At 43.7% G+C, this 26,068-nt stretch overlaps 1 protein-coding gene across 1 annotated transcript; it reads left to right on the forward strand.

Annotated features, from left to right (window-relative positions):
• The first annotated feature begins 974 nt into the window (after positions 1-974).
• On the forward strand, positions 975-25,814 carry LOC136629048 (oocyte zinc finger protein XlCOF8.4-like). The gene is made up of 6 exons (XM_066605171.1): positions 975-1,141; positions 10,442-11,159; positions 12,248-12,391; positions 12,958-13,137; positions 13,220-13,343; positions 22,231-25,814. The coding sequence occupies exons 3-6, from the start codon at positions 12,335-12,337 to the stop codon at positions 22,932-22,934; spliced, it is 1,065 nt and encodes a 354-aa protein (XP_066461268.1). The 5' UTR covers positions 975-1,141; positions 10,442-11,159; positions 12,248-12,334; the 3' UTR covers positions 22,935-25,814.
• The last annotated feature ends 254 nt before the right edge of the window (positions 25,815-26,068 follow it).

The following is a 26,068-nucleotide window of genomic DNA, read 5'->3' on the forward strand; positions in this document are numbered from 1 at the left end:
TATGTACAGTAGGTAGCGATCTAGTTGATTAAAAGAACTAAAACTTGGGCCTTGCTATCTCCAGTTGAAGATCTAGAGATGTTGCTGCTCTGCCTATTAGCACATACTAATAACCCCCCTATATGTTTCACTGGTAATCCAGCTTCATCAGGGGATGGGCCAACTGAGATCAGGGAAGCCTGAGAAGGTATTTTATAATGCGTAAACAAATGGAATGCACTTATCTACAAAGATTCTGCCTTTTTCATCCTCCTTCACTTGTTTTTTTCTTACCCAATTAATTAAAATTTGTCCTTAAATTCTTGGGGATCAGCCAGTTACAATGAGGTCCTCATGGGGCAATATTGAAAGAAAGCTCTTACAGGAGGGGGCACTGTGGATTTACCTACTGTGGTGCTTTGTTCGATGGAAGGATTCTCATACTCTGCATTATTATCTCAGCACCCGCCTCTGTACTTCAGTCCCAGCGGGACTGCGCTTTCTGCATTGTTTAACTTTTCTGCATCTCTGCCTGCACATCATATATATATAAAGATGGATATAAAGATTACTTCTCTATATAATTAATAGCATTTGTCTGTTCAATTTATTACACAATCAGTCCTCATAGGGTTGTCACCTTTAGATTTTTGCACCAGAGCTTAACCCCTTAGTGACCAACCATACGTGTCTTCATGTCCTTGGTGTCTGGACTTTATTGTACAGGGCCGTGAAAACACGTCGTCCCTGTAGAATATAAAGCTGTGGGGCTGGGGAGTGTGACAGCTCCTGCTATCTGTTAGCAGAGGAAGCCGACAGCTTGGAGCTGTCACCTGGAGCTGTGGTGTGCAGTCCCCAGTCACGTGGCCCCCCTTATTTAATGGATAACGGCAACCATGTAAAAATTTACAGTTTACATTTTATCTAAGATTTAGGGAATGCCAAAAAGAATGAGGGGGTGGGGGGGGGGGATTCTTTTTAGGAGTCTTTTTTTTTTCTGAACAAGTGTGTAATGGGGCCTGGAATTTATTCAGTTGGGCTCTGAAATGAAAGCTAAAGGGTGTTCTCTCCATTATAGACCTAGAAATGTGTCCTGTAAGGAGATTGGGGCTACAATGGGGGTATTGATGAACACAGAAGAACTAATGCTATTAAACTTGAGGTGCGTCTACGTTTTCCCTGCTTAAAAAAAAAGAATCTGTTATGAAAGTGACATATTTGTGGAAAAAAATGAAATCTTATTTATTTTTCACCTTCTTCATAATAATTTTTGCAAAAACTGTGGGGTCAGAATGCTCAATACACACGTAGATAAGTGAGTAAATTGGGGTGACTTGTGGTGGGTGTTCTATCATTTTGGCAGCTGGATGGCTCTACAAGTGAGCAGTGGGGCCTGGAAGCCAAAGGGTGTTCCCTACATTACAGGCCTAGCCATGTGTCCATTAAGCAGATCGGTGCTACAATGGGTATGTTTTTGAACACGGGACAAACGGGTATCCATTTTGGGTTGTGAGTCTACATTCACATGTGAGCTGTACAAAACAAAACTTTTTAAAATGACACAATTGCCAAATTTTTCCTTTTCATTCTGCTCTGCTTAGATTTATTCAAAAACAGTGGAGTCAAAAGACACAACACACGCCTAGATGAATTTGTTAAGGGGTCTAGTTTTCAAAATGGGGTCATATGTGGGGGTTCTATATCATTTTGGTAGCTCAAGGGCTCTACAAGTGTGCAATGGGGCCTAAAACATGTTAAAGCAAAACTTCTGTTCTGAAAGTCACCAGCTGCTTTTTTTTTGTTTTGGGTCCCATTGTACATATAGACATAAGATAAGGGCCGCAATGGGTATGTTTTTAAACACAGGACAAATGGCGGAATCCACTTTGAGGTATAACTCCTCATTTTCGTATGCACTATAGAAAAAAATCCTGTCTTTAAAATGACATATTTGCAAATATATGAAATTTTATTTTTGTCTCCTCCAAATTGCATTAACTCCTGAAAAAAACCCAGTTAGGTCAAAATACTCATGACCCCCCTCAGTGAATACATTAAAGGGGTTGTCCCGCGCCGAAACTGTTTTTTTTTTTTTTCAACCCCCCCCCCCGTTCGGCGCGAGACAACCCCGATGCAGGGAAGTAAAGAAAGTTTACCGGAGCGCTTACCTTAATCCCCGCGCTCCGGTGACTTCAATACTTACCGCTGAAGATGGCCGCCGGGATCCTCTGTCTCCGTGGACCGCAGCTCTTCTGTGCGGTCCATTGCCGATTCCAGCCTCCTGATTGGCTGGAATCGGCACGTGACGGGGCGGAGCTACACGGAGCCGCTCTCTGGCACGAGCGGCTCCATAGAAGACTGCAGAAGACCCGGACTGCGCAAGCGCGGCTAATTTGGCCATCGGAGGGCGAAAATTAGTCGGCTCCATGGGAACGAGGACGCTAGCAACGGAGCAGGTAAGTGAAAAACTTTTTATAACTTCTGTATGGCTCATAATTAATGCACAATGTATATTACAAAGTGCATTATTATGGCCATACAGAAGTGTATAGACCCACTTGCTGCCGCGGGACAACCCCTTTAAGGGGTGTATTTTTAAAATGGGGTCTATCATTCTGACAGCTATGAGCCTTTGCAATCTTGGCTTGGTGTATGAAAACAAGTGTTCCTCCAAATTTTAATATTACATTTGTACGTCTGCTAAATGGTAAAAAGAAACCTAATGTTTTTCAAATGTGCTTCCAGAATAAAGTAAACAGAAATCTATATCTCAACAAAAATTTGAACAGTATAGTTGCACATATTTGACATATTGCAGTTGAAAATGTGAAACAATGACAATTCTCTCAAACTTTTCCCAGTTTTGGCGCTTTTAATACACACATTAAATCGGTCTGTTTTATTGCCTAAATGAAGTACAATAAGTGTCAGAATTACTTGGATATGCAAAACCTTTATAGAATTATTCTATGTTAAAGTGACACATGTCAGATTTCCAAATGTTGGCCTGATCATTAAGGTGCAAACAGGCTTGGTCACTAAGGGTATAAACATGTGAGCATCAAAACAACACGATGGTAAAATTACATCTGGAATAAAATTACAATAACCCCAGAAGGGTAGAACTTGTGGTGGAAATGTTTAAAACATTGCGAGCAGAAGGAAAAATAGAATATAGAAAGGAGAGAAAGAAGTCAAAGCAAAGGTAACTGGGAAAGGAGAAGAAACCTGAGAGTGACTACATTGTCCAAATTGGTTTGGAAAAGACACTTATGACTGACTCTAATATTTCTACAAGGGTAAGCAGGATTGTCAGGGCTTGAACCCAGAACCTCTTGCATTCCAGTTGAGAGCTCTCTCCACTAGGCTTTCAGGTCTTGGACAGTTGCATTGCTGAAACCTAGCCTTTTTCTACATTTCCCAGTTACCTAGTTCCTGCCTCCTGGTCCTGACCCCGCTTTTGTTCCTAATTGCACTTCCTTTATAAGCCGAGGCCTGCCACTCCTTCAGTGCATGATTATTGAGCTCTCAGCCTGTAATCAAGTCCCTCTGCTACTACAACTGTGACCATCTGCTAACGACTCGGCTTCCACTTGACTACGATTCCTGCCTCATCTGTGCTGCAACTGTGAGATCCTGCTTATGACTCGGCTTCCACTTGACTACAATTCCTGCCTCATCCTCTGTGCTGCAGCTGTGACCACCTGCTAAGGACTCTGCTTCCTCCCGACTAATCTCCAGTCTGGCTTGGCTACTACAACTGGGCTCAAATCCAGCGCCGTTAAGATCTTACAAAATAATCACACCCAGAAATGGAGTCCGTAGTGACCACATTCAGGAAAAAAGTCACAGAACTTCAGGAATTTTGTGCCTCCTATCAAGAGAAGGTTGTTATTATGCAACGAGAGTTTGAGGGGCTACAGAGAGAGCTCTTGGAGATGCACAACTCTGTGGCAGATGTCCGCATACCTCTGCCAGCAAAATTTGCAGGTGACCATCGCCAATATCGGGATTTCTTAAATCAATGCCGGATTTATTTCCAAATGCAGCCCACATTGTTTACCAGTGACCGGAAAAAGGTATTTTTTTTACCATTAACCTCATTGCTGAGGTGCTTGCGTGGGCCTCGCCATACGTCGAGATCAAAAGTAATCTCCTTGACAGCCTCAATGCCTTCACGGCCGCTATGGGACAAATTTTTCATGATCCAAACCGCTCTGCAACAGCTGAATGGAGGTTGCGTAGCCTACAACAAGGGCGACGTTCTGTTGCAGAATATACAGCAGAATTTCGTCGTTTGGCCAATGATACCATGTGGAATCCTGCTGCACAACAGCCAATTTCGCCGGGGATTATCTGAGTGGGTAAAAGACGAAAAGTGGAGACTTCTGATAACCTGTAGGACTTCATCCAATTATGCATCCGGATTGACGAGACTTTCTGAGCGGCGAAGGGAGAGATTGCGGGGTTCAGGCATCAGCACTCGGTAATCTTTTAGTCAACCCACATTTAGTCCCCACCCAAGGACTGAAGCCGCTCCCGAACCCATGCAGGTGGATGTCATCCGCTGAACTTTCTCTATCATGGAAAAAGAAAGGTGCCGGGCTGAAAATATGTGCCTTTACTGTGGGAGCTTAGGACATTATTCCCTAAACTGTCCAAGCAGGCCCCAAAGGACTTGCCAAACCAATGGCCAATCTAGCCATCATGAAACAAGGGGATGCCATCCAACACACCTTTGTACCAGTAATTCAGGACGGTGTGGAAACCCTGCCCCCATTCCACCATTTTCCCCTCCCGATTGAGATTGTAACGGGCGATCAGAAGACACAGTCCTCCGCGATGTTGGACTCGGGAGCAGGGGGACTTCATGGACTTAATGTTCACTCATGACAAAGACATTACAACCAGACTCGGGTCCTTACTGATAGATATGGAAACCGTGGATGGGTCACCCCTGTCTTCAGGCCCCGTCAACGGGAGAAAATTGAATTGGAGCTCCAACCCTGACCACCACGAGACAATCAGCTTCCAGCTCATCTCATCCCCAAAGTTTCCAGTGACTCTTGGGATCCCCTGGTTTTCTACCCATAATCCCTCTATCAACTGGGAAACCAGGACCATTGCCTTCCTCTCAGAATACTGTAAGGATAACTACCAGATGACATCATCCACCTCTAAATCAGTACAGGACCTTGAAGATGAGCAAAAAGACTTGGAGAAATTACCAGTACACTAACGGTTCAAGGATGTTTGCAGAAAGAAAAAGGCTGACCAGCTGCCATATCACCAGCTGTATGACTGTCCTATTGAGCTGCTCCCAGGATCTTCTATTCCCTTTGGGCGTATCTTCAACCTCGCCGTACTTGAGTTAGGGGCTCTTCGAGAACATCTGGAAGAGAATATAAGGAAGGGTTTCATCCAACCTTCTTCCTCTTCAGCAGAAGCACCCATTTTCTTTGTTAAAAAGAAGGATTTGACTCTTTGGCCCTGCATCGACTACCGGGAGCTAAACAAGATCACCATTAAGAATCTCTACGCTCTCATGTTAATCCCAGAACTGCTGGCAAGTCTTCGAGTAGCCAAGGTCTTTACAAAACTGGACCTCATATGTCAAGATATGGACCCTTTGAATCCCTAGTGATGCCATTCGGTCTTTGCAATGCTCCCGCTACCTTCCAGCAACTTATCAGCAATGTGTTTTAAGACCGGTTGGATCAATTCGTGGTGGCATATCTCTGACAATTTGGAGGAACGTCGTGGACACATTCAGCTGGTCTTGGAACAGCTCCAAAAGAATAACCTCTACAACTTAGAGAATTGTGAGTTTGAAAATACAATTTTTGAGATACATTATCTCCCCAAAGGGCTTAAGTATGGATTCCAGCAAGATTAAAGCCATCCTGGATTGACCCATTCTTACAAATCTGAAGGAAGTACCTTGTCTAATTGGTTTTGCGAATTTCTACAGGAAGTTTATCAAGGACTTCTCAAAAGTAATCTCTCCCATCACCTCCCTAACAAAGAAAGCGCACACATTTCCTGGTCCCCAGAGGCACAAACCGCTATTGAAAAACTAAAACCTCTATTTACCTCAGCAGCAATACTGATCCACCCAAACCCAAAGTTGCCTTTTTTCGTGGAGGTGGACGCCTCCGACTCCATGGTGGGAGCTATTTTGTCACAGCAAATAGGAGATAAGATGCAAGTACATCCTTGCGCATTTATATCCTACACGTTATCTCCCGCTGAGAAAAACTACAATGGGGGGAACAAGGAACTTCTGGCCATCAAAGTAGTTTTCACTGAGTGGAGACACCTCTTGGAAGGAGCCCATCATCCAGTGACGGTTCTTACTGACCATAAAAATTTAGAGATCCTCAGCACTGCCAAGAGATTATCTGCGAAACAAGCACAATGGGCCTTGTTCTTCTCCAGGTTTGATTTCATTGTGTCATACTGCCCCGGTGCCCGAAATGGCAAGGCAGATGCATTGTCCAGGATATGTACAGAGTCTGAAGAGAGGGCATTTACAGATGACACAATTCTGTCCTCAAAAAAATTTTTGGCCATCTTACACTCTGTAGATCTCCTAACAAAACTCAAGGAAGGATACAATAAGGACTTGTTTTTAAGTCGTCCTTCTAAGGATGTGAAGCTTTCCTTTACAGAGGGGCTTTGGAGGCAAGAACACCAACTGTATTTTCCCGAGGCTGTTCGACTCAAAGTCCTTCAACTAGTCCATGATTCCAAGCTGGCTGGTCATCTGGGGGCCACAAAGACTTCAGAACTTCCACTTTGTTCCTTCTGGTGGCCTGAGTGCAGAAGGGATGTGAAGAAGTACGTCATTTCTTGCGAGGTATGTATTCGGAAGAAGACTCCACGAGCTCGCCCTTTGGGCCTGTTACAGCCCCTTCCAGTCCCATTTAAACTCTGGGGATCTATATCCATGGATTTTATAGTGGCTCTAATCCCCTCAAAAGGGATCACTACTGTCCTTGTGGTCGTGGATCAACTTACAAAGATGGCCTACTTCATCCCCATAGAAAAGATTCGCACCGCCGAGCACACCACAGAGTTAATGATCCCGGAAGTTTTCCAATTACACGGAAAACCGGATGATGTGTTCTCTGACAGAGGGGTCCAGTTTACCTCAAAGGTTGTAGAGACATTTCTGCATGGCTCTGGGTGTTACTGTAAATCTTTCCTCTGCCTTTCACCCACAGTCTAACAGGCAGGCGTAAAGAACAAATCAGACTTTGGAGCAATATCGCCGTTGCTTTATCACCCATCTACAGGATGATTAGGTGGATTATTTGTCAACAGCAGAGTTCACCCACAACAATGGTCAAAATAGTTCAACCTCCCAGAGCCAATTCTATTCCAACTATGGTACACATCTCGTCTTTATTCCAGGCCTCCTAATCAACACTCCGGTCCCAACGATTAACCATAGACTGGCGGCATTAGCAGAAATGCAGAAACAACTAAAAGAAACCTTACAGGAAGCCCAGAATGCCTATAAGAAGGCGTCAAACTGTCATTGTCAAGCAGCTCCTAACTTCCAGGTTGGAGAAAAGGTGTGGTTATCCTCCAAGAACCTGAAGACATACATACCATCTCCCAAACTGGGACAAAGATTCTTGGGACCTTTCCCAATTGCAATAAGGGTCAGTCAGATGGCATTCCAGTTGAAACTCCAGGGCAGCCTGAGAATACACCGTTTTTCACGTTTCCCTACTAAAGGCATTTCATGGGAACACTTTTGTGGGAAGGCATCAACCGCCTCCTCCTTTGAAAGTTCAGGGCCAGGATGAGTTTGTGGTAGAGGTGATTCTAGACTCCAGACTTCAGAGAGGTTAAATGCAGTACCTTGTAAAGGGGCAAGGGTATGGGCCAGAAGAGAAAAATGTGCATGTTCCGAGGCTCACAAAGGAGTTTCACAGGAGATACCTAGGGAAGCTAGTGCCTGGGATGTCCAGACGCCATCCTCAAAGAGGGAGGCAACTGTCAGAGTTCTTTCTGCTAGGCTATCAGGACTTGAACAGTTCCATTGCTGAAACCTAGCCTTGTTCTACATTTTCCAGTTACCTAGTTGCTGCCTCCTGGGCCTGACCCCGCCTTTTTTCCTGATTGCAGTTCTTTTATAAGCTGAGCCCTGCCACTCCTTCAGTGTGTGATTATTGAGCTCTCAGCCTGTAATCAAGTCCCACTGCTACCAGCTCCTCTCCTACTACAACTGTGACCACCTGCTAACGATTTGGCTTCCACTTGACTACAACTCCTGCCTTATCCTCTGTGCTGCAACGGTAATCACCTGCCAACGACTTGGCTTCCACTTGACTACAATTCCTGCCTCATCCTCTCTGCTGCAACTGTGACCACCTGCTAACGACTCGTCTTCCTCCTGACTACTCTCAAGTCCGGCTTGCCTACTACACCTGGGCTCCAATCCAGCGACAGTAAGACCTTACAAGGATGTAAGTTTAATCCATCAGTCTTTTCTGCCAGGCAGGGGATGTCCTGGTGTTTTGTATTGAAGTGTAGAGATAGCATTAATCCGACTTTCTTAGGGCCCATTTAGACATAATGATTATTGCTCAAAAGATGTCGCTCAAGCGCCTTTTGAGTGATAATCGTTGTGTCATTTGCAGCCCAAGATCATCTTGAGCGATCACCTTGCGCTGCCAGCAGGGGATGCAGAAGACAAGCGGGATGTTTCCACTTGTCTTCTGCATTCAGCTGTTCCTCGCTCCGAGAGCGCCCAGCTGTTATACAGCCAAGTGCTCGGAGCAGAGGATGTAGAAGACAAGCGGGGTGTCCCCGCTTCTGCATCCATCTGTTCTCCACTCCGACCCCCCCCGGCTGTTATACAGCCGCGTGGTCAGAGCGGAGGATGCAGAAGACAAGCGGGCTACCCCAACCTGGCTGCCACACATTACAAGACTCCTGAACATGCGCAGGATGCAGCACCCCCCCCCCCCCCCATTACCCAAGCCATCCGATGCAGACCTCGGCAACCCTGGCTCACGCCTTAACTGTCCTTCATCTGGCGGTGCTCTAGGTGCACTGAATGGCTGTGGAGAAAGTCTGAAAAGTCTGCAGACTTTCTCTACTTTAAATTCATGCTCAAAACCTACAACCTCGCCCTCCATCATGCCAAACAAGTCTACTTCACCTCTTTCGTCTCCTTACTTTCTCACACCCCTAAACGACTCTGATACTTTCCACTCCCTTCTCAGCCAAAAATTGAAGCCCCCAGTGACGGATCTCAGTGCAGAAGACCTGGCTGCTTACTTCAGAAAGAAAATAGATGACATCTAGCAGGAAATAACCTCCTAATCCCAGACTAGCCCCGACCCTAGTATCGGCAGTACTGGATCTAGCTCCTGCTCACTCTTTGTACTCAGACCAATGACCAGAAAGAAGTCTCCCGATTGCTCTCCTCTGCTTGCTGCACCGCCTGTGCTAGTGACCCTCTTCTCTCACACCTCCTCTGATCCCTCTCCCCAGTGGTCATCTCCCACCTCACCACTATATTCAATCTGTTACGGCATACTACTCTTGATACTCCAGCCTGAGTTGCCCTGGATCTCACCCACAACCCCTGTCCCTGCCTGCTTGCCTCCACTCCTGGCTAACCCCAGGCGGGTAACTGGGCGGTGGTCCCTACTCTCACTAGGGACCGAGAAGGGATGCTGGCGTACCTGATGGAAGGGTAGAATACTGACAGAAAAGGCAGATGAAAAAACCTGGCAGATAGTAGCAACTAAAGCAGACAAGCTGATAGAGGTAGGATACCTACAGAGGCAGACTAGCTAACACACTGAGGTAAACCAATAACTGGCAGTGACTGCAAGTCCCTGCCAGACCTTTAAACAAAATCCTCCGCCCAGGGGCAGAGAGAGGGAGACAGCCAACTCCCAACAGATCATAATGAAAGGGAGCTCGTGCATGGCAGCTGCATTCACAGGTGCGCACGCGCAACCAGCGCCACACTGGCCATGCACCCGGCAACCGGACAACATGCCGGGGGGACGTGCCCTAAGCGCAGGACCCCGCACACCGCCACCCGGGGAGAACCAGCAACCGCCGCATGGTAACACAATCTTTCTATGACATCTTCCCATCATTTAAACATGCTATCATATCCCCACTGCTAAAGAAACCAACTTTTGACTCGACTGATGCTACTAACTACTGACCCATCTCCAACCTCCCCTTCATCTCCAAGCTATAAGAATGCCTGGTTTACTCCCGCCTTATAAGCTATCTCAGAAAACTCTCTTCTTGACCCCCTACAGTCTGCCATAGCATTACATCATACTGTGCAGGACATATTGTTCGTAAATCGAATGTTCGCAAGTCGAGGACTATCTGTATAACTTTAGATACATTTTCTTGGTGGGCAGGGAGAAAAAAAACGCCTCAATTCTGGTATTATTTTGAGGTTTTTTCCCAGCGTAAATCACATGGAGTTTTTCTAGCAGGTCGGTGCAATGACAACGATAATAATAGTATAGATTTTGTTTTGGGTCTCTCCATTTGGGCACAATGGGACCCTCCTTCTTTTATATCATTATTTTTCTTTGCATCGTTGTGTTTAAAGTTTCAGAACTTATTGATTTTTCCATCAACGGATTCTCCAGGACCTGTGATGATGTCATGCCCATGTGACCAGACTCTTTTGTGGGAGGAGCCAATGTGATTTAGATTTAACTGTGGATCAACCCCTACGCCATGTGATCTGTGACTCCTCCCACATACGTGACTGATCACATGATGATGACATCATCACAGGTCCTGTAAGCACACGGCTGCTGTCCGGCTCTACGGGTCTGTGTGTCCCTCATGTCTGGACCGCAGGAGCCGCTTATTAACTATTGGTAGTCCGGGACATTTTAAGTTCTTGCTGGTTGGAAAGCTGTAAAGTTTTTTTCTCCCTCAGGTATTCTAGTAGTTTTGTGTCATTTTTATGTAATTTATTTCTATTTTATAAGGAAATGTAAAGAAAAATGGAAATAAATGTCTGTTTCTCACTTAGTTGTCTTTTTCTCCTTGTACAAAACCTCCCGGCTCGGGAACTCCTCCGGCGGCGCTGGAACCCTCCGATCCCCGCAGTCCCACTGAGGTGAATGGATTACCGGAGTGTATTGGTGTCCTCCACGGCCCACAGCTCGGTACGGACCGGGGCCGCAGCCTCAGATTAGGGGGACCCAGTAGTCAGCACTCTGTCACCATCCTGCGGACAGCCGATAACTTGCTGGGGTGGAAGAACCCTTTTCGTCCGGGCGTGAATACACGGCTACATAGCTTATGTGAATAAAGCCTCAACCTGCAGAACACAAGATGTCACACGCAGAGGCGTAACTTGAAGCTCCTGGGCCCCGATGCAAAACTTGTAACAGGGCCCCCAACTATAATGCTTTACTCATAGTACTGGGTTCCCTATATGGAGAATAGAGGCCTTATGGGCCCCCTAAGGCTCCCTGGCCCGGGTACAACCGCATCCTCTATACTTACGCCCCTGGTCACACGGCTTCAAAAAGACCGCACATCTATGGGCTTCAAATGTAGTGAATCAAATGCACATTCTTAAAAAGCTTACCTAATAAACATACAGAAAGCTATACAAACCTGAATGCGCTGCAGTCCAACTGACACGGCGTGGAAAGTGAACGTGTCATCTGTACCACACAATGAATGACATAACAGTAATACAAAAACAAAGGTAGCATTTTTTTAATTCTAAACAATGGGAAGTTGTTTTTTTTGTTTCTCCATTCCTTGTCTGACACATTAGATAACGGCATTAAAAATGACAACCTGTCAAACAAAAAAAGCCTTCATCAAGCTGCTAAGATAGTAAAAAAGGGTTAAGCCTCCTGGAAGGCAGAGAGGAAAAAAGTAAGAATGTAAAATGGCTGTAAAAGAAGGAACCTGTGAGGAGTCTTATAGAACTACAGGCAGCATAAATCCTGACAGGCGCACCCAGTACAGACATCTACAGGATGTTCTCTGTACACTGCGGGGTTATACATGAACAATTATCTAAATAGCAGCTGAATGTGGAGAAGAGTCATTGGGGCGGGTCTCTGCCAGCCTCCACCCACGGGATTGGTTGTCAATAGTTAAACAATCAGGCAGCATAAAACTCCTGATGGGTCCCTTTAATAACACCTCAAATGTTCCCCCTTATTCTCTCCAGTAATTGTATTATTTCCTGTAGGATTTTGTGTGTTTTTTATATTGTCTCATCTTCTTTCAGCTCCTAAAATATTAGATCCTCTGATATCTTCTATACAAGAGAAATTACCTGACTGACCGGTGAAACAAGGAAAAGGACAGGAACAAGATGGCGGAAAGTATATTAAATCTCACCCTAGAGATACTGTTCCAGCTTACTGGAGAGGTGAGAGAGTCTGATGATGTCATATTACATCTTTCTTAACTATGGTAATAACACATGATGTCACTGGAGGAAGGGAGATATTCTGATGATCTCACATTACATCATTCTTATCTATGGTAATAACAGATGATGTCACTGAAGAGGGGAAATATTCTGATGATGTCACATTACATAATTCTTATCTATGGTGATAACAGATGAGATAACAGATGATGTCACTAGAGAGGGGAAATATTCTGATGATGTCACATTACATCATTCTTATCTATGGTAATAACAGATGATGTTACTGGAAAGGGGAGAGATTCTGATGATGTCACATTACATCATACACATCTATGGTAATAACAGATGATGTTACTGGAAAGGGGAGAGATTCTGATGATATCACATTACATCATTCTTATCTATAGTAATAACAGATGTCACCACTGGAGAGGGGAGAGATTCTGATGATGTCACATCACATCATACATTTCTATGGTAATAACTGATGATGTCACTGGAGAGGGGATGAACTCTGGAAATGTCTGTAGTGATATTTATTATTGTCCCCCCATATACAGGATTACACAGTAGTGAGGAAGACCTCTACTGATGGCAGTTGGGACCCTGTGTGTGATGCATGGGGAAGATCCCTGAGCCCAATCCCGGGGCCCCCATTTCACCCCCTGATACATGAGGACATCAATGTACAGAAGATTCTAGAACTCACCGACAAGATGATTGAGCTGCTGACTGGAGAGGTGATGCTGCAGGGAATGCGGGGACATTATACAGTAACAGCACTGGAGGCTTCTGGGTGATGACTGTATATTGTGTTGTCAGGTTCCTATAAGGTGTCAGGATGTCGCTGTCTATTTCTCCATGGAGGAGTGGGAGTATTTAGAAGGACACAAGGATCTGTACAAGGAGGCCATGATGGAGACCCGCCAGCCGCTCCCATCACCAGGTAATAGACCGTACTAAATGTTCATGCATATCTTGCTGATACAAACAAAATATATAATATAAAGAGTGTATCTTTTGCTCGTATATGTCTTGCATGGTGATATCTTTCCTGATCTCTCAGATGTCTTTTGATATCTTGCATGCAGTATATCTTCTTTTACCACTTTAAGCAAGCTTGCTTAATATTGGGCCTGTCTGTATGTGAACGCATTTATTCTCGGCATTAAACCCACCATTAAACACATGCTATGAGTTAAGCTCCACAGAACTGAAATGCGTAGGTAATTTAAGGAATTTTGTGTATTCCATATGTTTATTTTCTAATACAATTTGTGGACTTTTAATGTGTGCTGGAGTTTATCTCCCAAGTTTTTACAACACTGAGACATGAATGTAAGAAGATGGAGGCTTCACCACGAAAGTGGAAATCTGTAAACGAACAGTCTGGTAGCCAGTGGACTACATACAACTTATGGACTCCATAGCAAAATTCACAACTTGGACCCCAGCAAAAAAAAATGTCAGGGGGGGCGTGTCCTGCAGCACATGGAGTAAGCTGCGTAATCACTATCTCCATTGCCCAGGGCTAAAAATCAGCTTTGTGCGGTAACCTTTCTGTGTCCCTGGTGACAGAATCGGGTCACTTATATCTTCTAGTCCGCCTATGTCTTCGGGAAAGCAAAAAAGAAGCTGAACTCTACGAGACTCACAGAGTTCTTTACTTCCACAAGGTGACAGAAGAGAGTCATCGGCTCGCTCACTAAACCAGAGTCATCGGCTCGCTCACTGAATCGGAGTCATCGGCTCGCTCACTAAATCAGAGTCATCGGCTCGCTCACTGAATCACTTATCTCTTCTAGTCCTCCTATGTCATCGGGAAAGCAAAAAGGAAGCTGAACTCTACAAGACTCACAGAGTTCTTTACTTCCACAAGGTGACAAAATAGAGTCATCGGCTCACTCACTGAATCGGAGTCATCAGCTCACTCACTGAATCAGAGTCATCGGCTCGCTCACTGAATCGGAGTCATCGTCTCACTCACTGAATCAGAGTCATCGTCTCGCTCACTGAATCAGAGTCATCGGCTCGCTCACTGAATCGGAGCCATCGGCTCGCTCACTGAATCGGAGTCATCGTCTCACTCACTGAATCAGAGTCATCGTCTCGCTCACTGAATCGGAGCCATCGGCTCGCTCACTGAATCGGAGCCATCGGCTCGCTCACTGAATCTGAGCCATCGGCTCGCTCACTGAATCTGAGCCATCGGCTCGCTCACTGAATCTGAGCCATCGGCTCGCTCACTGAATGAGAATCATCGGCTCGCTCACTGAATCAGAGCCATCGGCTCGCTCACTGAATCGGAGCCATCGGCTCGCTCACTGAGTCAGAGGCAGCGGTGTTGCATCTTCACAAGTGTCCTCACCTGCTTCATCACCTGATCCTTCTCAAGAAAGCTCTGGTAATTCCCCCTCTCACCATCTTGCACCTTCACTGGAGCTCACAGTGAGGAAGGAGGACGCAAACCTGCTGGCATGTAAGTGCTGCGGCTACCTCTGGAATGGTGACTGCAGCTGTTGTATCAGCAACACATTATTCAGCAGAACTTGCTTCAGTACAATCACTCTCTGTCCTCCTCCCTCAAACCGCTGTCTGAGGGTTCTCTTACAGCTATGTTGCTTTTAAAACATACAGGAAGAGTTCACAGCACTAACAGACCGGACACATCAAATGAAATCTAAAATGGCAAAATTCTCAGCAGCTCACAGTAAGTTAGTGGATATAAATGATGCCTCAGAGGGGGGGGGGGGGGGGGCACTGAAATTGTAAGTGGTAGATTTGGAAAATCGATCTCGCTGTAACAACGTGTTATTCCACGGCCGACCTGAAACAGTTAAAGCAGAACAGCTTGCAGAATATCTCACAGATTTCTTTCCTCCAGTCCTTTCAGATAGAAGGATAGCCTCAGATAGACAGAGTGCACCGAATGTCAAAACCTGGATCTCTGCCTGGATCAACTCCAAGAGATGTTATCGCCGTGTACATTTCTACCATTCTAAAGATAAATGGATGCTAGCAGCTGGGAATATAATACTCTTCCAGCAGATTGAAAGACATTTCCGTGATTACTGATCTACCTGCGGACACTCTGGAACGACGTCCCAAATTTACTAAGCCACAAAAATTCTGTGTGCCAACAGTATCCCGTACAAATGTTTTTTTTCCTGTGAAATTAGTGGTAACAGGAGAAGGAAGAAAACTTGTTTTTGACTCTCCTGCTCAGCTGACAGAGGTTCTCCAGGACTCGGGGCTCACTACTGTTCCAAATTCACGAGAGGAAAGCAAGCTGCGAGACTGGAAGATGAATGGGGGACAAAAATCAACTCCCTAAAGACATAAATTATATCAGTTGGTGGCCATACACCTTCTACCATTTGTGTGGGCTGAAGGGCATGCAAGACTATTTCTTACTGTATAACCTCATGTATTGCGGTTACGTTTTATTCAGCTTTTCTACTATTCCCTTTGAGTATCCTCACCAGGATGCCTTACATGCTGCATCGTAGCCCTGGAGCGCCATACTCACTCACACATATTGGTTAGATGTTCTTAACTTCTAAGCCCCCCTTTGCATCATCGCTGCAGAGTCATTACATACTTAAACATATGTTTGTGTTTTTTGATGTTAATTCATGTTTCTATCATCTTTTTGAATTGCGCTTGAAGTTTACTAGGCTTCTACAGAAAACCCTATACCTACATGTTGTTAGCTGCTCACGAGGCGCTTTACTGCATTTACATAAACTCTAGAAATGGTCTTCCACATAATCTCACTCAATGGAAAAGTATTTGGTCCTTCTGAAAGGTCTCTGCTTTGGAAAAAGGCTAAGAGCCTGAATGCAGATATCTTGTGCACACAGGAATCACTCCTTAATCATGTGGACATTTTCCTGCTAAGACACCAACATTTCCATATATTCTTGCTGCTCCAGCAATTAACAACAAAGAAATAATCGTTGCGGTGAAAAATCCTTCAGCTTTTTCTTCAATTCAGATCTTTATCAACCCAATGGGAAGACATATTCTCTTGGTTTGTACAATAATTGTAAATTATGCTATAGGAGTCACGTATGCCTCAAACAAAAACAAACTAAATTTTACTTTACTTTTTTCAAGAAAATTAATCTTTATAAAAATGGTTCTGTCCTGATTGCAGGAGATTTTAACAGAGTTTTGTGTCCATCTCTGGACTTCTGTGCTTCCAGTTTAACAGTTTTGCCCATTGACTTATAAGAACTGATGCAAAAAGAAAATGTTTTTGATGTATGGAGGTTGTAACCTATAATCTGTTGTTTCAACATGTAGTATCTTCTAAAATTGGTGTAATTACTTGGTCCGATTACAGGCCAATCTCTCTAATTATTTTTGAAATGTATAATAACCCTCCTAGAATTCCTTGGAAACTGAACAATTGCTTTTTATATTCCTCTAAATATTTGACCAAAATGTCCTCATTACTCCTTAAATTGTAATAAAAAGACAGCCATCCACAATATGGTGTGCCCGTGAAGCCTATATTAACCCTTTCCAATCCACTGTCGGGGCTGCCCCGACATCATCATTTTCCTCTATAGCTCTGATGTCGGGACAGACCCGACATGCTGTTTCCTCCCACGCTCTGCTGACAGAGGCCACCCGACACACATGTGAATAAGCGAGCTGCAAACAGCACTGGATTCTTCATTTACTGAAAGCCAGATGTTCCTTCTCCTCTACCCTGCTGCCCTGTATTCTCTGACATACAGGAGGGGAGAAAGAACATGAGTGCAGTCAGTAAATGAAGAGCCCACCGCTTATCAGTGCTGATAGTGAATGCCCGAATGTGCTTCCCTCCCCCTCTCAGTTGCCGTAGAACACCCGACACACTTTTATGTCAGTAAGTGAGCTGGAAACAGCACTGGACAGCGCTCCATTCTGCATTTACTGAATGCCCCCCTGTTTCCAGCTCACTTACTGACATAAAAGTGTGTCGGGTGTTCTCCGGCAGCAGAGAGGGGGAGGGAAGCACATTCGGGCATTCACTATCAGCACTGATAAGCGCTGGGCTCTTTATTTACTGACTGCACTCATGTTCTTTCTCCCCTCCTGTATGTCGGAGAATACAGGGCAGCAGGGCAGAGGAGAAGGAACATCTGGCTTTCGGTAAATGAAGAATCCAGCGCTGATCAGTGCTGTTTGCAGCTCGCTTATTCACATAATAGTGAGCAAAAGAAATGAGAAAGTGGGAAGGAGAGAAACCACCTTTTAGGGCACCTGCACACGAGCGAAAATTCCGCGGCGGGATTTCCTGCGGAATTTCCACCCCTGGAAGCTGCCATAGGATTGCGTTAACAAACGCAATCCTAGGCAGACGGACGCGATTTGGCCGCGTGGCAAACAAATCGCGGCATGCTCTATTTCTGTGCAGGGCTCACAGAGCCCCGCATAGAAACGTCACTCACCGGCCGCCGGCCCCGCTCTGTGCATGCGCCGGCACATGAGAGAGCCGGGGCCGCGGGAGAGGTGAGTGCCCGCGCTGCTCTCTGCAGACACTCGGGTCGGGTCCCGCTGTGAGAATTCTCGCAGCCGGATCCGACCCGGCTGTCTGCAGGCGGCCTTACTGTAAAACATGTACTAGGAAGCCTGGACTTCATCCTGCAATTTGTTTCAAAAAGTATCACGCGCTAAAAAATTATAAGTCAAAATAAATAAAAACCTTTTAATTTATCTAAAAGTGCTAATAAAATCATTAGGTAATTTATTTGTGTGGTTTTCTATGTTGTTGTTCCAAGTAATCCACCAACCTCTTTCCCGCACAAAATAAATTGGAGCTGGGAAAAATGAGCTTGGCAAAAAAATTGGATTGGAAAGGGTTAAGGGAATTTATAAGCTTATCTGCTGCAGATTGAAGAGAGAAGAACAAGTCTGGATTGCATCTGTCAATTAATATTCACTTGAGTCAATTAAAACAAAATACTGCCCAGCTGGATCAGACACGATGCTTAACCCCCAAGATCAGTTATATTAACTCGATTTATGCAAATATGAATAAGCGAAGTATTACAGCCAAAATAATAAAGCAGGTGTATTATTAACATCATGTCTCGAATCTCGAGCTGCTAACTCTAAAATATCTTATATTTAACGCACAAAATTAAAAAATATTGAACCCTCAAACTGTAGGGAATACTATAGCTAATTATTATGCTTTACTTTATAATCTCCGAGATGACCCATGGGATATCTGCAACAGCAAATGAGTCCATCATGGCATTATATTCCCCCCCCCCCCCCCCTTTTGGTGCTGTACTAACTCCAGGATACACATCCAAAACATTTAACCCCTTAACCACTGATACACCCTTTGACGGCCTGTATCAATGACCTATGTATGAAGAGATATCCTGAGCGCCCTCTCATCATACAGCGCACAACTGACACCCGCAGGCAATAGCTGCAATCGGCCACGCGGTCAATCGCGGCTATTAACCCTTTGAATGCCACTGTTAGTTCTGACAGTGGCATTTAAATTCCCCGTGAGATCGCAGGGAGCCGTACAGGTGTCATGGCAGCCAGGGTCCTTCTGAAAGGACTTAGCAGACTGCCTGTCAGATTGCAGTATGATGTAATGCTATGGCATTACGTAACACTGCAGGAGCGATCAAAGCATCACATGTTGTGATACCCTAAGGGGCTAAAAAAAAAAAGGAAAAAATAAGATCAATAATTTATTAATTGTAAAAAACAAAAAAAAAATAATAAAAGTTTAAATCACCCCTTTTTTGCCATATCTATAATAAAAAAAATCTAAATCCTAAAACAAAAATACATATTCGGTATCGCCGCGTCCAAAAAAGTCTAATCTATCGATGTAGTGCATTATTTTCCCCGCACGGTGAACATCGTTTGAAAAAAAAAATAAATAAAGAACGCAAGAAATGAACTTTTTCAGTCACCCTGTCTCCCAGAAAAAAATGCAATAAAAAGTGATAAAAAAAATCATATGTATTCCGAAATGGTACCAACATACACTACAGGACATCTCGCAAAAAATGAGCCCTCATGCAATTACGTTGACGCAAAAATAAAAACGTTATTGTGTGCAGAAGATGGCGGCAGAAAATAATTTAAAAAAATGAAATGTCTTTTAAAAAAAATACAAGTACTACAGCAAAAAAACTATAGAAGTTTGGTATCGTAGTAATCATACTGACCCATAGAATAAAGTTACCCTGTCATTTCTGTTGCAGTTTGTGCGCCGTAGAAACAAGACGCACTGAAAGATGGCGGAATGTAGTTTTTTTTTCATTTTACTCCACTTGGAATTTTTTTTAAGTTTTTCGGTACATTATATGGTACATTAAATAGCACCATTGAAAAGTACAACTCGTCCCACAAAAAGCAATCCCTAATATAGCAGCGTCCATGGATAAATAAAGGAGTTACGATTTTTTTAAAAGGATGCACCTTCCTATATCTTCCCATCCTTAGAGGTGGATTAGGCTTACCACCAGTTTCTTTTTACTACTATGCGACCTGATCAATCCAGACATTGGAAAGCCAATACCATCACAAAGCATTGGGTGAATATGGAAAAACCATTTCCAAACACAATACCTGCCGATGTCTTATCATGGCTAATTACTCTGGGAGTTTCTTTACATAAATTTCCTTATATTGAAGCTGGGATCCCATCATAATAAGTGTATTATCCCCTTCAGACTGCCTGAATTACCTTTACAGGTGACACCCAGATATCTCAATTAGTAACTGAATAACTGCACTAATTTCAGTCTCACCGAATGTCCCTTTAGTGGACATTTTATGCTAACTTTCACTTTCTTTAGCCCCCCCCCCCCCCTAGGCGTTTTTACAGCATTGTACTGAGCCTCCATTGATTTCAATAGGGCTCTTCAGGTGAGTGTTATAGCGTGTAATGTCGTGCTTAACTAATACTATCTGTTTTTAATGCACTGCATCCCCCTTTGCAATGACAGGGTGTGTTAAAAATGCTGTCAAATGTGTTCAAAAATGCTGTAAAACGCGTTGTTGAAAAACATGACTTTTTTACAAACGCTGATGTGAGACTGGCCAAAGATTTCTATAAGCTCTTTAGAATACGCCATTTAATTACTCAGATTTTTAATTCGTATTCTCTAATTTAAATAAAGCTGCCAAAGGCACCGCAAGTCTGTATATGGCTGTTTTGGATAGATCTGTGGGGGAGGGGCCTCCTGGCTTACTTTCTTGGGAAAACCTCGAGCTCTTCCCCCGCAGATCTATCCAAAAGAGCCATATGCAGCCTTGAGCAGCTTTGGACAAAAACGTTGACTTCAGCAAACTTGATTCCAAAACCTCCATCTCATTTAGAGTTAACAAGGAAGCTTCTCCATCGCTGAGGCTCTCGTGGCAAAGAACCTCGAAACACATTTTTTCAGATTGCTAGTTTTATAATTTTTTAGCTCGGTTCCAAAAGCAGGTGAGTATTCTAATAATATGGAGCTGCTCCTGCCGCCTGTTGCAGGTTAAGCCCCTACTGATGAGCCCATAGTCCTTCATGTCCTAGCACCAGCAGTAAAGGCTTTGATTACAACATTTTGGAAAATCTGTAGTGGTCTTATGATGCCTCAGCTAACCGCCTGTCAGCAACACTTACAGGTTGGCGGGTACATTAGCAATGATGCGTGGGAACTAAGCAGAATGTACTGTTAACTGGGGGAAGAGGGTAAATTCACCACTTTATCTTTCTGCCGCGAGTTAACATTACATAAGCTCATTGAGTTTTTAGATGGACCCTTATTGGAGGGGGTCCATATTCGCAAGCCACCTGATATCCTGGTAGGTTTTTATGTATTTAAAAAAAAATTGACATCATGTATATAACACCGCATTCTTATCGTCCTATACCAGCTCTGCATTATAATCGCTATCACTGTATACTTCCCTCTAGTGGTCACAGGTGGCATCTTCTCTGATTAGTGTTGTCCATCTTCAGTTTTTTTCTGTATCTGAGTCCAGGCTGCCATGAAGTCTTCCTCCAATCACCACTTGTCCCTTCCAACTCTCCTATCCTGACAATAACCCTAATGCCTCTCTCAGTGCCCGCCTATTGTATTAGTGCCCCCACAAAATAATATTCCGCCTCTCTGGCCTCAAAAGCATACAGTGCTTATGCCAACCCTTTAATCTTATAGTGCCTGTTCCGTGAATGCCCCTCCTCCACCGAAAGTCTGCACAAGCGGAACAAGTCTCTAAATGAGTGACAGTCTTTCTGTTCCAGATTATGCAATTTGCAGTGCAGAAGCGGACTCACTGTAGTACTCTGTATAATACTACCAGATAAAGGCTAAAGATGAAGAACATGTCGCTCTCCATTGAGGTGGATTGATTGTGGACTTTGGAAACCCTCTCCTTGGAACCATTGTGCATCCTCTACGTTCCTCGGGCGCTATCGTATTATTTGTTGTAGCAGATAAAGGCTGAAGTTAGTCTCTGCACTGAGAACAGCATCCAGATGAGCAAAACTATAAGGGACAATGAGACTTAAAGAGGGCCTGATCAGTCATCAGTGGAGGAGCTGACATAGCCATTTGGTCCCAAGACCCGTAGCAGTCAAGTGGTCTGCTAAATTGGAGCTACACCATTGCTGGTGGCCTAACATCAGGAGCTACTGGTGCTAGCTGTGAGGTCTACTGATTGTGATCTGTTTTGCCACTGATGTTCTTAGTTACTAAATTTAGTTACTAAATTCCAATTTCTTTGGAAATATTTAAATAGAAATATAAAATATTAATATATAGTTACTCTTCATGTTATTCAAAAAATAATGAAATACGTTTTATTCTTGGCAGATGACAGTGCTGAGAACTCAGAGGGGCATCTGATATGTGCAGATTACAAAGCAGAAGATTGTGATATCACACAAGATACATATGAAGAACCTGCCATTATCCCAGATATCCCCTCAGCTTTTCACAGCAGAGATCCATCATCTGACCCATTTATACAGGTCCCAACTTTTGATTCATCACAGACCGATAAGCAGAAGAAAAGTTACAGACGAGTAGCTCATCAAAGAACTCACACAGGGAAGAAGCCATATTCATGTTCAGAATGTGGGAAAAGTTTTAACAAGAAATCAGATCTTGTTAAACATCTGAGAATCCACACAGGAGAGAGGCCATTTTCTTGTTCAGAATGTTGGAAATGCTTTGCTCTGAAATCGAATCTTGTTAAACATCTGAGAATCCACACAGGAGAAAGGCCATTTTCTTGTTCAGAATGTGGGAAACGCTTTACTGTGAAATCACATCTGATTGTACATCAAAGAATTCACACAGGGGAGAAGCCATTTTCATGTTCACAATGTGGGAAATGTTTTTCAGATAAATCACATTATAATGTACATCAGAGAATTCACACAGGGGAGAAACCATTTTCATGTTCACAATGTGGGAAATGTTTTACAATGAAATCATATTATGTTAGACATCAGAGAATTCACACAGAAGAGAAGCTGTATTCTTGCACTATTAGGAAAGTGATTTGTCCATAAGTCAGCTCTAACTGTTCATCAAAGAACTCACAGAGGAAACATATTGTTATGTTCAGACTCACAACTTCTTAAACATCCAAGAACTCATACAGGGAAGTAGCCATTTTCTTTTTTCAAGACAATAAAGTGGCATACAGCACTCTATCGAATCAGATAAGTGGGGTTAATGCAGCATCAGACTGAGCAGTTGTCATACTACATTACTGGTGCGTTCACAAGTGGTGGATTTTCTATCAGCACCATGTTGACACGGGTCCACAGCAGACTTCCCCCTTTCAGTTCAACGGTGCGGATTTGCTGCTAATTTCTTTTTAATCTCTCCATAGAATCTCTAATAGATCTAACACTAAACATTCCTTAGATCTGGATTTCAAAACAATCACTCTAGGAGTGGGCGCATAAATATTGAGCTCAATTGCAGTTTTTTTCTCCCTTTGATACAGGTCTTGGGTGGAGATTGCATGGCTCGGCCTCTTTCTTCATTTAGAAGAGTCTTTTGTGTACTTGTAAAGCACAAAATCCACCAAAAGCCCTGCTGAACTCCATTCACCTAAAACATAATGTTTATGATACATTTAAATGTCACTGTTTATTACCAACCAGTTGTGATAAAACCACATGATGGCAGCCAGGTAAAAGAAAACCTCATGGATAGGAGAAAGAGAATCTACTCCCCCTAATAACTATGTACAGAAGGTAGCGACCCAATTGAGTAAAAGAACTAAAACTTGGGCCTTGTTATCTCCAGTGGAAGATCTAGAGATGTTGCTGCTCTGCCTTTCAGCAAATACAAATAAAAAAGATTGACCCCATACGTTTCACTGGTAATCCAGCTTCATCAGGGGATGGGCCAACTGAGATCAGGGAAGGCTGAGAAGGTATTTTATAATGTATAAACAAGTGGAATGCACTTATCTACAAGAATATCTGCTATTGTTCATCCCCCTTCACTTGTTTTAATCTTACCCAATTAAAAAAATTGGGTCCTTAAATTCTTGGGGATCAGCCAGTTACAATAAGGTCCTCATGGGGGCAATATCGAGAGAAAGCTCTTACAGGAGGAGCCACTGTGGATATACCTACTGTGGTGCTTTGTTCGATGGAAGGGTTCTCATACTCAGCATTATTATCTCAGCACCCGCCTCTGTACTTCAGGCCCATGAAATCTAATGGAAGGAGTATTAGTATTTGTTATGATACTTACTACATATATCACCAGGCGGGGCGGCGCTCTCTGAATTATTTAGCTTTTCTACAACATCATGATAAAATAACATCTGGAATAAAATTACAATAATCCCAGAAGGGTAGAACTTGTGGTGGAAATTTTGAAAGCATTTCTAAATAGAAAGAAAAAGAGAAGAGTGAGAAAGGAGAAAAGAGAGAAGTCAAAGATAAGATCAGGGGCGTAACTATAGAGGGTGCAGGGGATGCGGTTGCACCCGGGCCCAGGAGCCTTAGGGGGCCCATAAGTCCTCTCTTCTCCATATAGGGAGCCCAGTACTATGAATAAAGCATTATACTTGGGGGCCCTGTTACAGGTTTTGCATTGGGGCCCAGAAGCTTCACGTTATGTCTCTGTGCAGCATGGTTTAGGTATGGGTACAGATACAGACAGAGGGGGGGCCCCAGCTCACGTTTTGTATCAGGGCCCCTGATCCTTTAGTTACGCCCCTGGAGAAGGTAATGGGGAAAGGAGAAGAAGGAGATGAGACCTGAGAGTGACTGCATTATCCATATTGGTTAAGTCCAGGAAATCATTAATTCATTCCATGCATTAAGTCTGCAAGAGCTCAATCTAGCTAGTTTTTGGGGTATTGTGGTACATTTCTGAGCCTGCGTGGTTTATCCGGGTGATTCCACTGAGTACATTCTGAATCTTGTTGAATTGCTCTTTGCACACAGTCCCTGTTGGTATGGTACACTAAGTCCCAGAGCATGCTCGGTGTAAGCTGGTCAGTGATAATTTATATTCCGTTTTTGAGCTTGCTTCTTATCTGGTTAACATCTTGCTCAAACCCCTAGTCTAGTATTCATTGCCCATGGCTTTCTATAGGAGTCTTGATCTGTCAGTCTGTTATAGACATGCCACATTGGCTCATTTACTTGTGTGTTCACACCCCCTTGTCTAAGAATGTTCATGCTTATACCTCTCCATTGTAGCCGTAATTTGTTGATCAGATATGGAGATATATCATTGGTTCATTCTTGTAGTTGTGTGCTCACACCGCTTGTCTAAGTATTATAAAAGACCTTCTCAGACGTCCCTGATCTCAGCTGCCCTTACACCTGATGAAGCTTGGTCACCAGTGAAACATCTTGGGGGGGGGGGGGATATTTTTATTTGCTGGTAAGCAGCATCGAAAGGCCTTATATCTTCCACTGCTGATGGCAAGGCCCAAGTTTTAGTTATTTTTCTCAACTGGATTCCTACTGAGAAGTTGAGATCCAAAATGGAGTCAGAGGTGTTTGTATCAGGACTTTCCAAGTCTTCTGATTCCAGTGAAATGGTTGAATTACTATGGAAGCTCCCTATATCATGGTATTACAGCACATAGAATGTATAGAGTCAATACTGATATTCATCTTTCATGCATGTGGTTATATAGTCATCCTGTAGGCCTCAGTTATTCATTTATAGTTTCATGACTTCTGTAAAACCTTTGATTCTGAATATATTCTAAGACAATGTAGTCTACTTGTGGAACCAAATGTCCTGTCCCGAGACCATTTAGTTAATGGGTTTATTATTTTAGATGTTCCTTATGGATTTCTCCCTGCTGACCTGTATCCATGACCCCTTGTCTTTTGACAAAACTCCCTTTTATTTGTTCAATTTTAGTGATTTATTGATGTTCTACTAAAGAACTATATACAACATGAGGGGCTTTTCTGGACAAATTGCACTTAACAACAATGTGTGTAAGTGAACCAGTGGTCCTTGATAGTCCGTAAACTATGATCATCAGCAAGGAAGCAATCAGTTTGGTGTCTGTTATTCAAGGAGTAACTTCTCATTTGGTGACCTCTGAAAAACTTCCTTGCCCTACTTCTGCATCCTACACTATCGAGGAGGGATCCCATCAGCTAAGGTGACAAAAAGCTTATTCTCTCCTTTTCTCATTGCTGCTGCC

Source organism: Eleutherodactylus coqui, chromosome 5, assembly GCF_035609145.1.
Source record: "Eleutherodactylus coqui strain aEleCoq1 chromosome 5, aEleCoq1.hap1, whole genome shotgun sequence".
NCBI lineage: Eukaryota > Metazoa > Chordata > Amphibia > Anura > Eleutherodactylidae > Eleutherodactylus > Eleutherodactylus coqui.

Bases quoted from the DNA above. Each gene is read 5' to 3' on its own strand.
- LOC136629048 (XM_066605171.1), top strand. From the start codon at position 12,335: ATGGCGGAAAGTATATTAAATCTCACCCTAGAGATACTGTTCCAGCTT. The intron at 12,392-12,957 runs GTGAGAGAGTCT...CCCCATATACAG, and splicing joins TGTTCCAGCTTACTGGAGAG to GATTACACAGTAGTGAGGAA. The intron at 13,344-22,230 runs GTAATAGACCGT...TATTCTTGGCAG, and splicing joins CCAGCCGCTCCCATCACCAG to ATGACAGTGCTGAGAACTCA.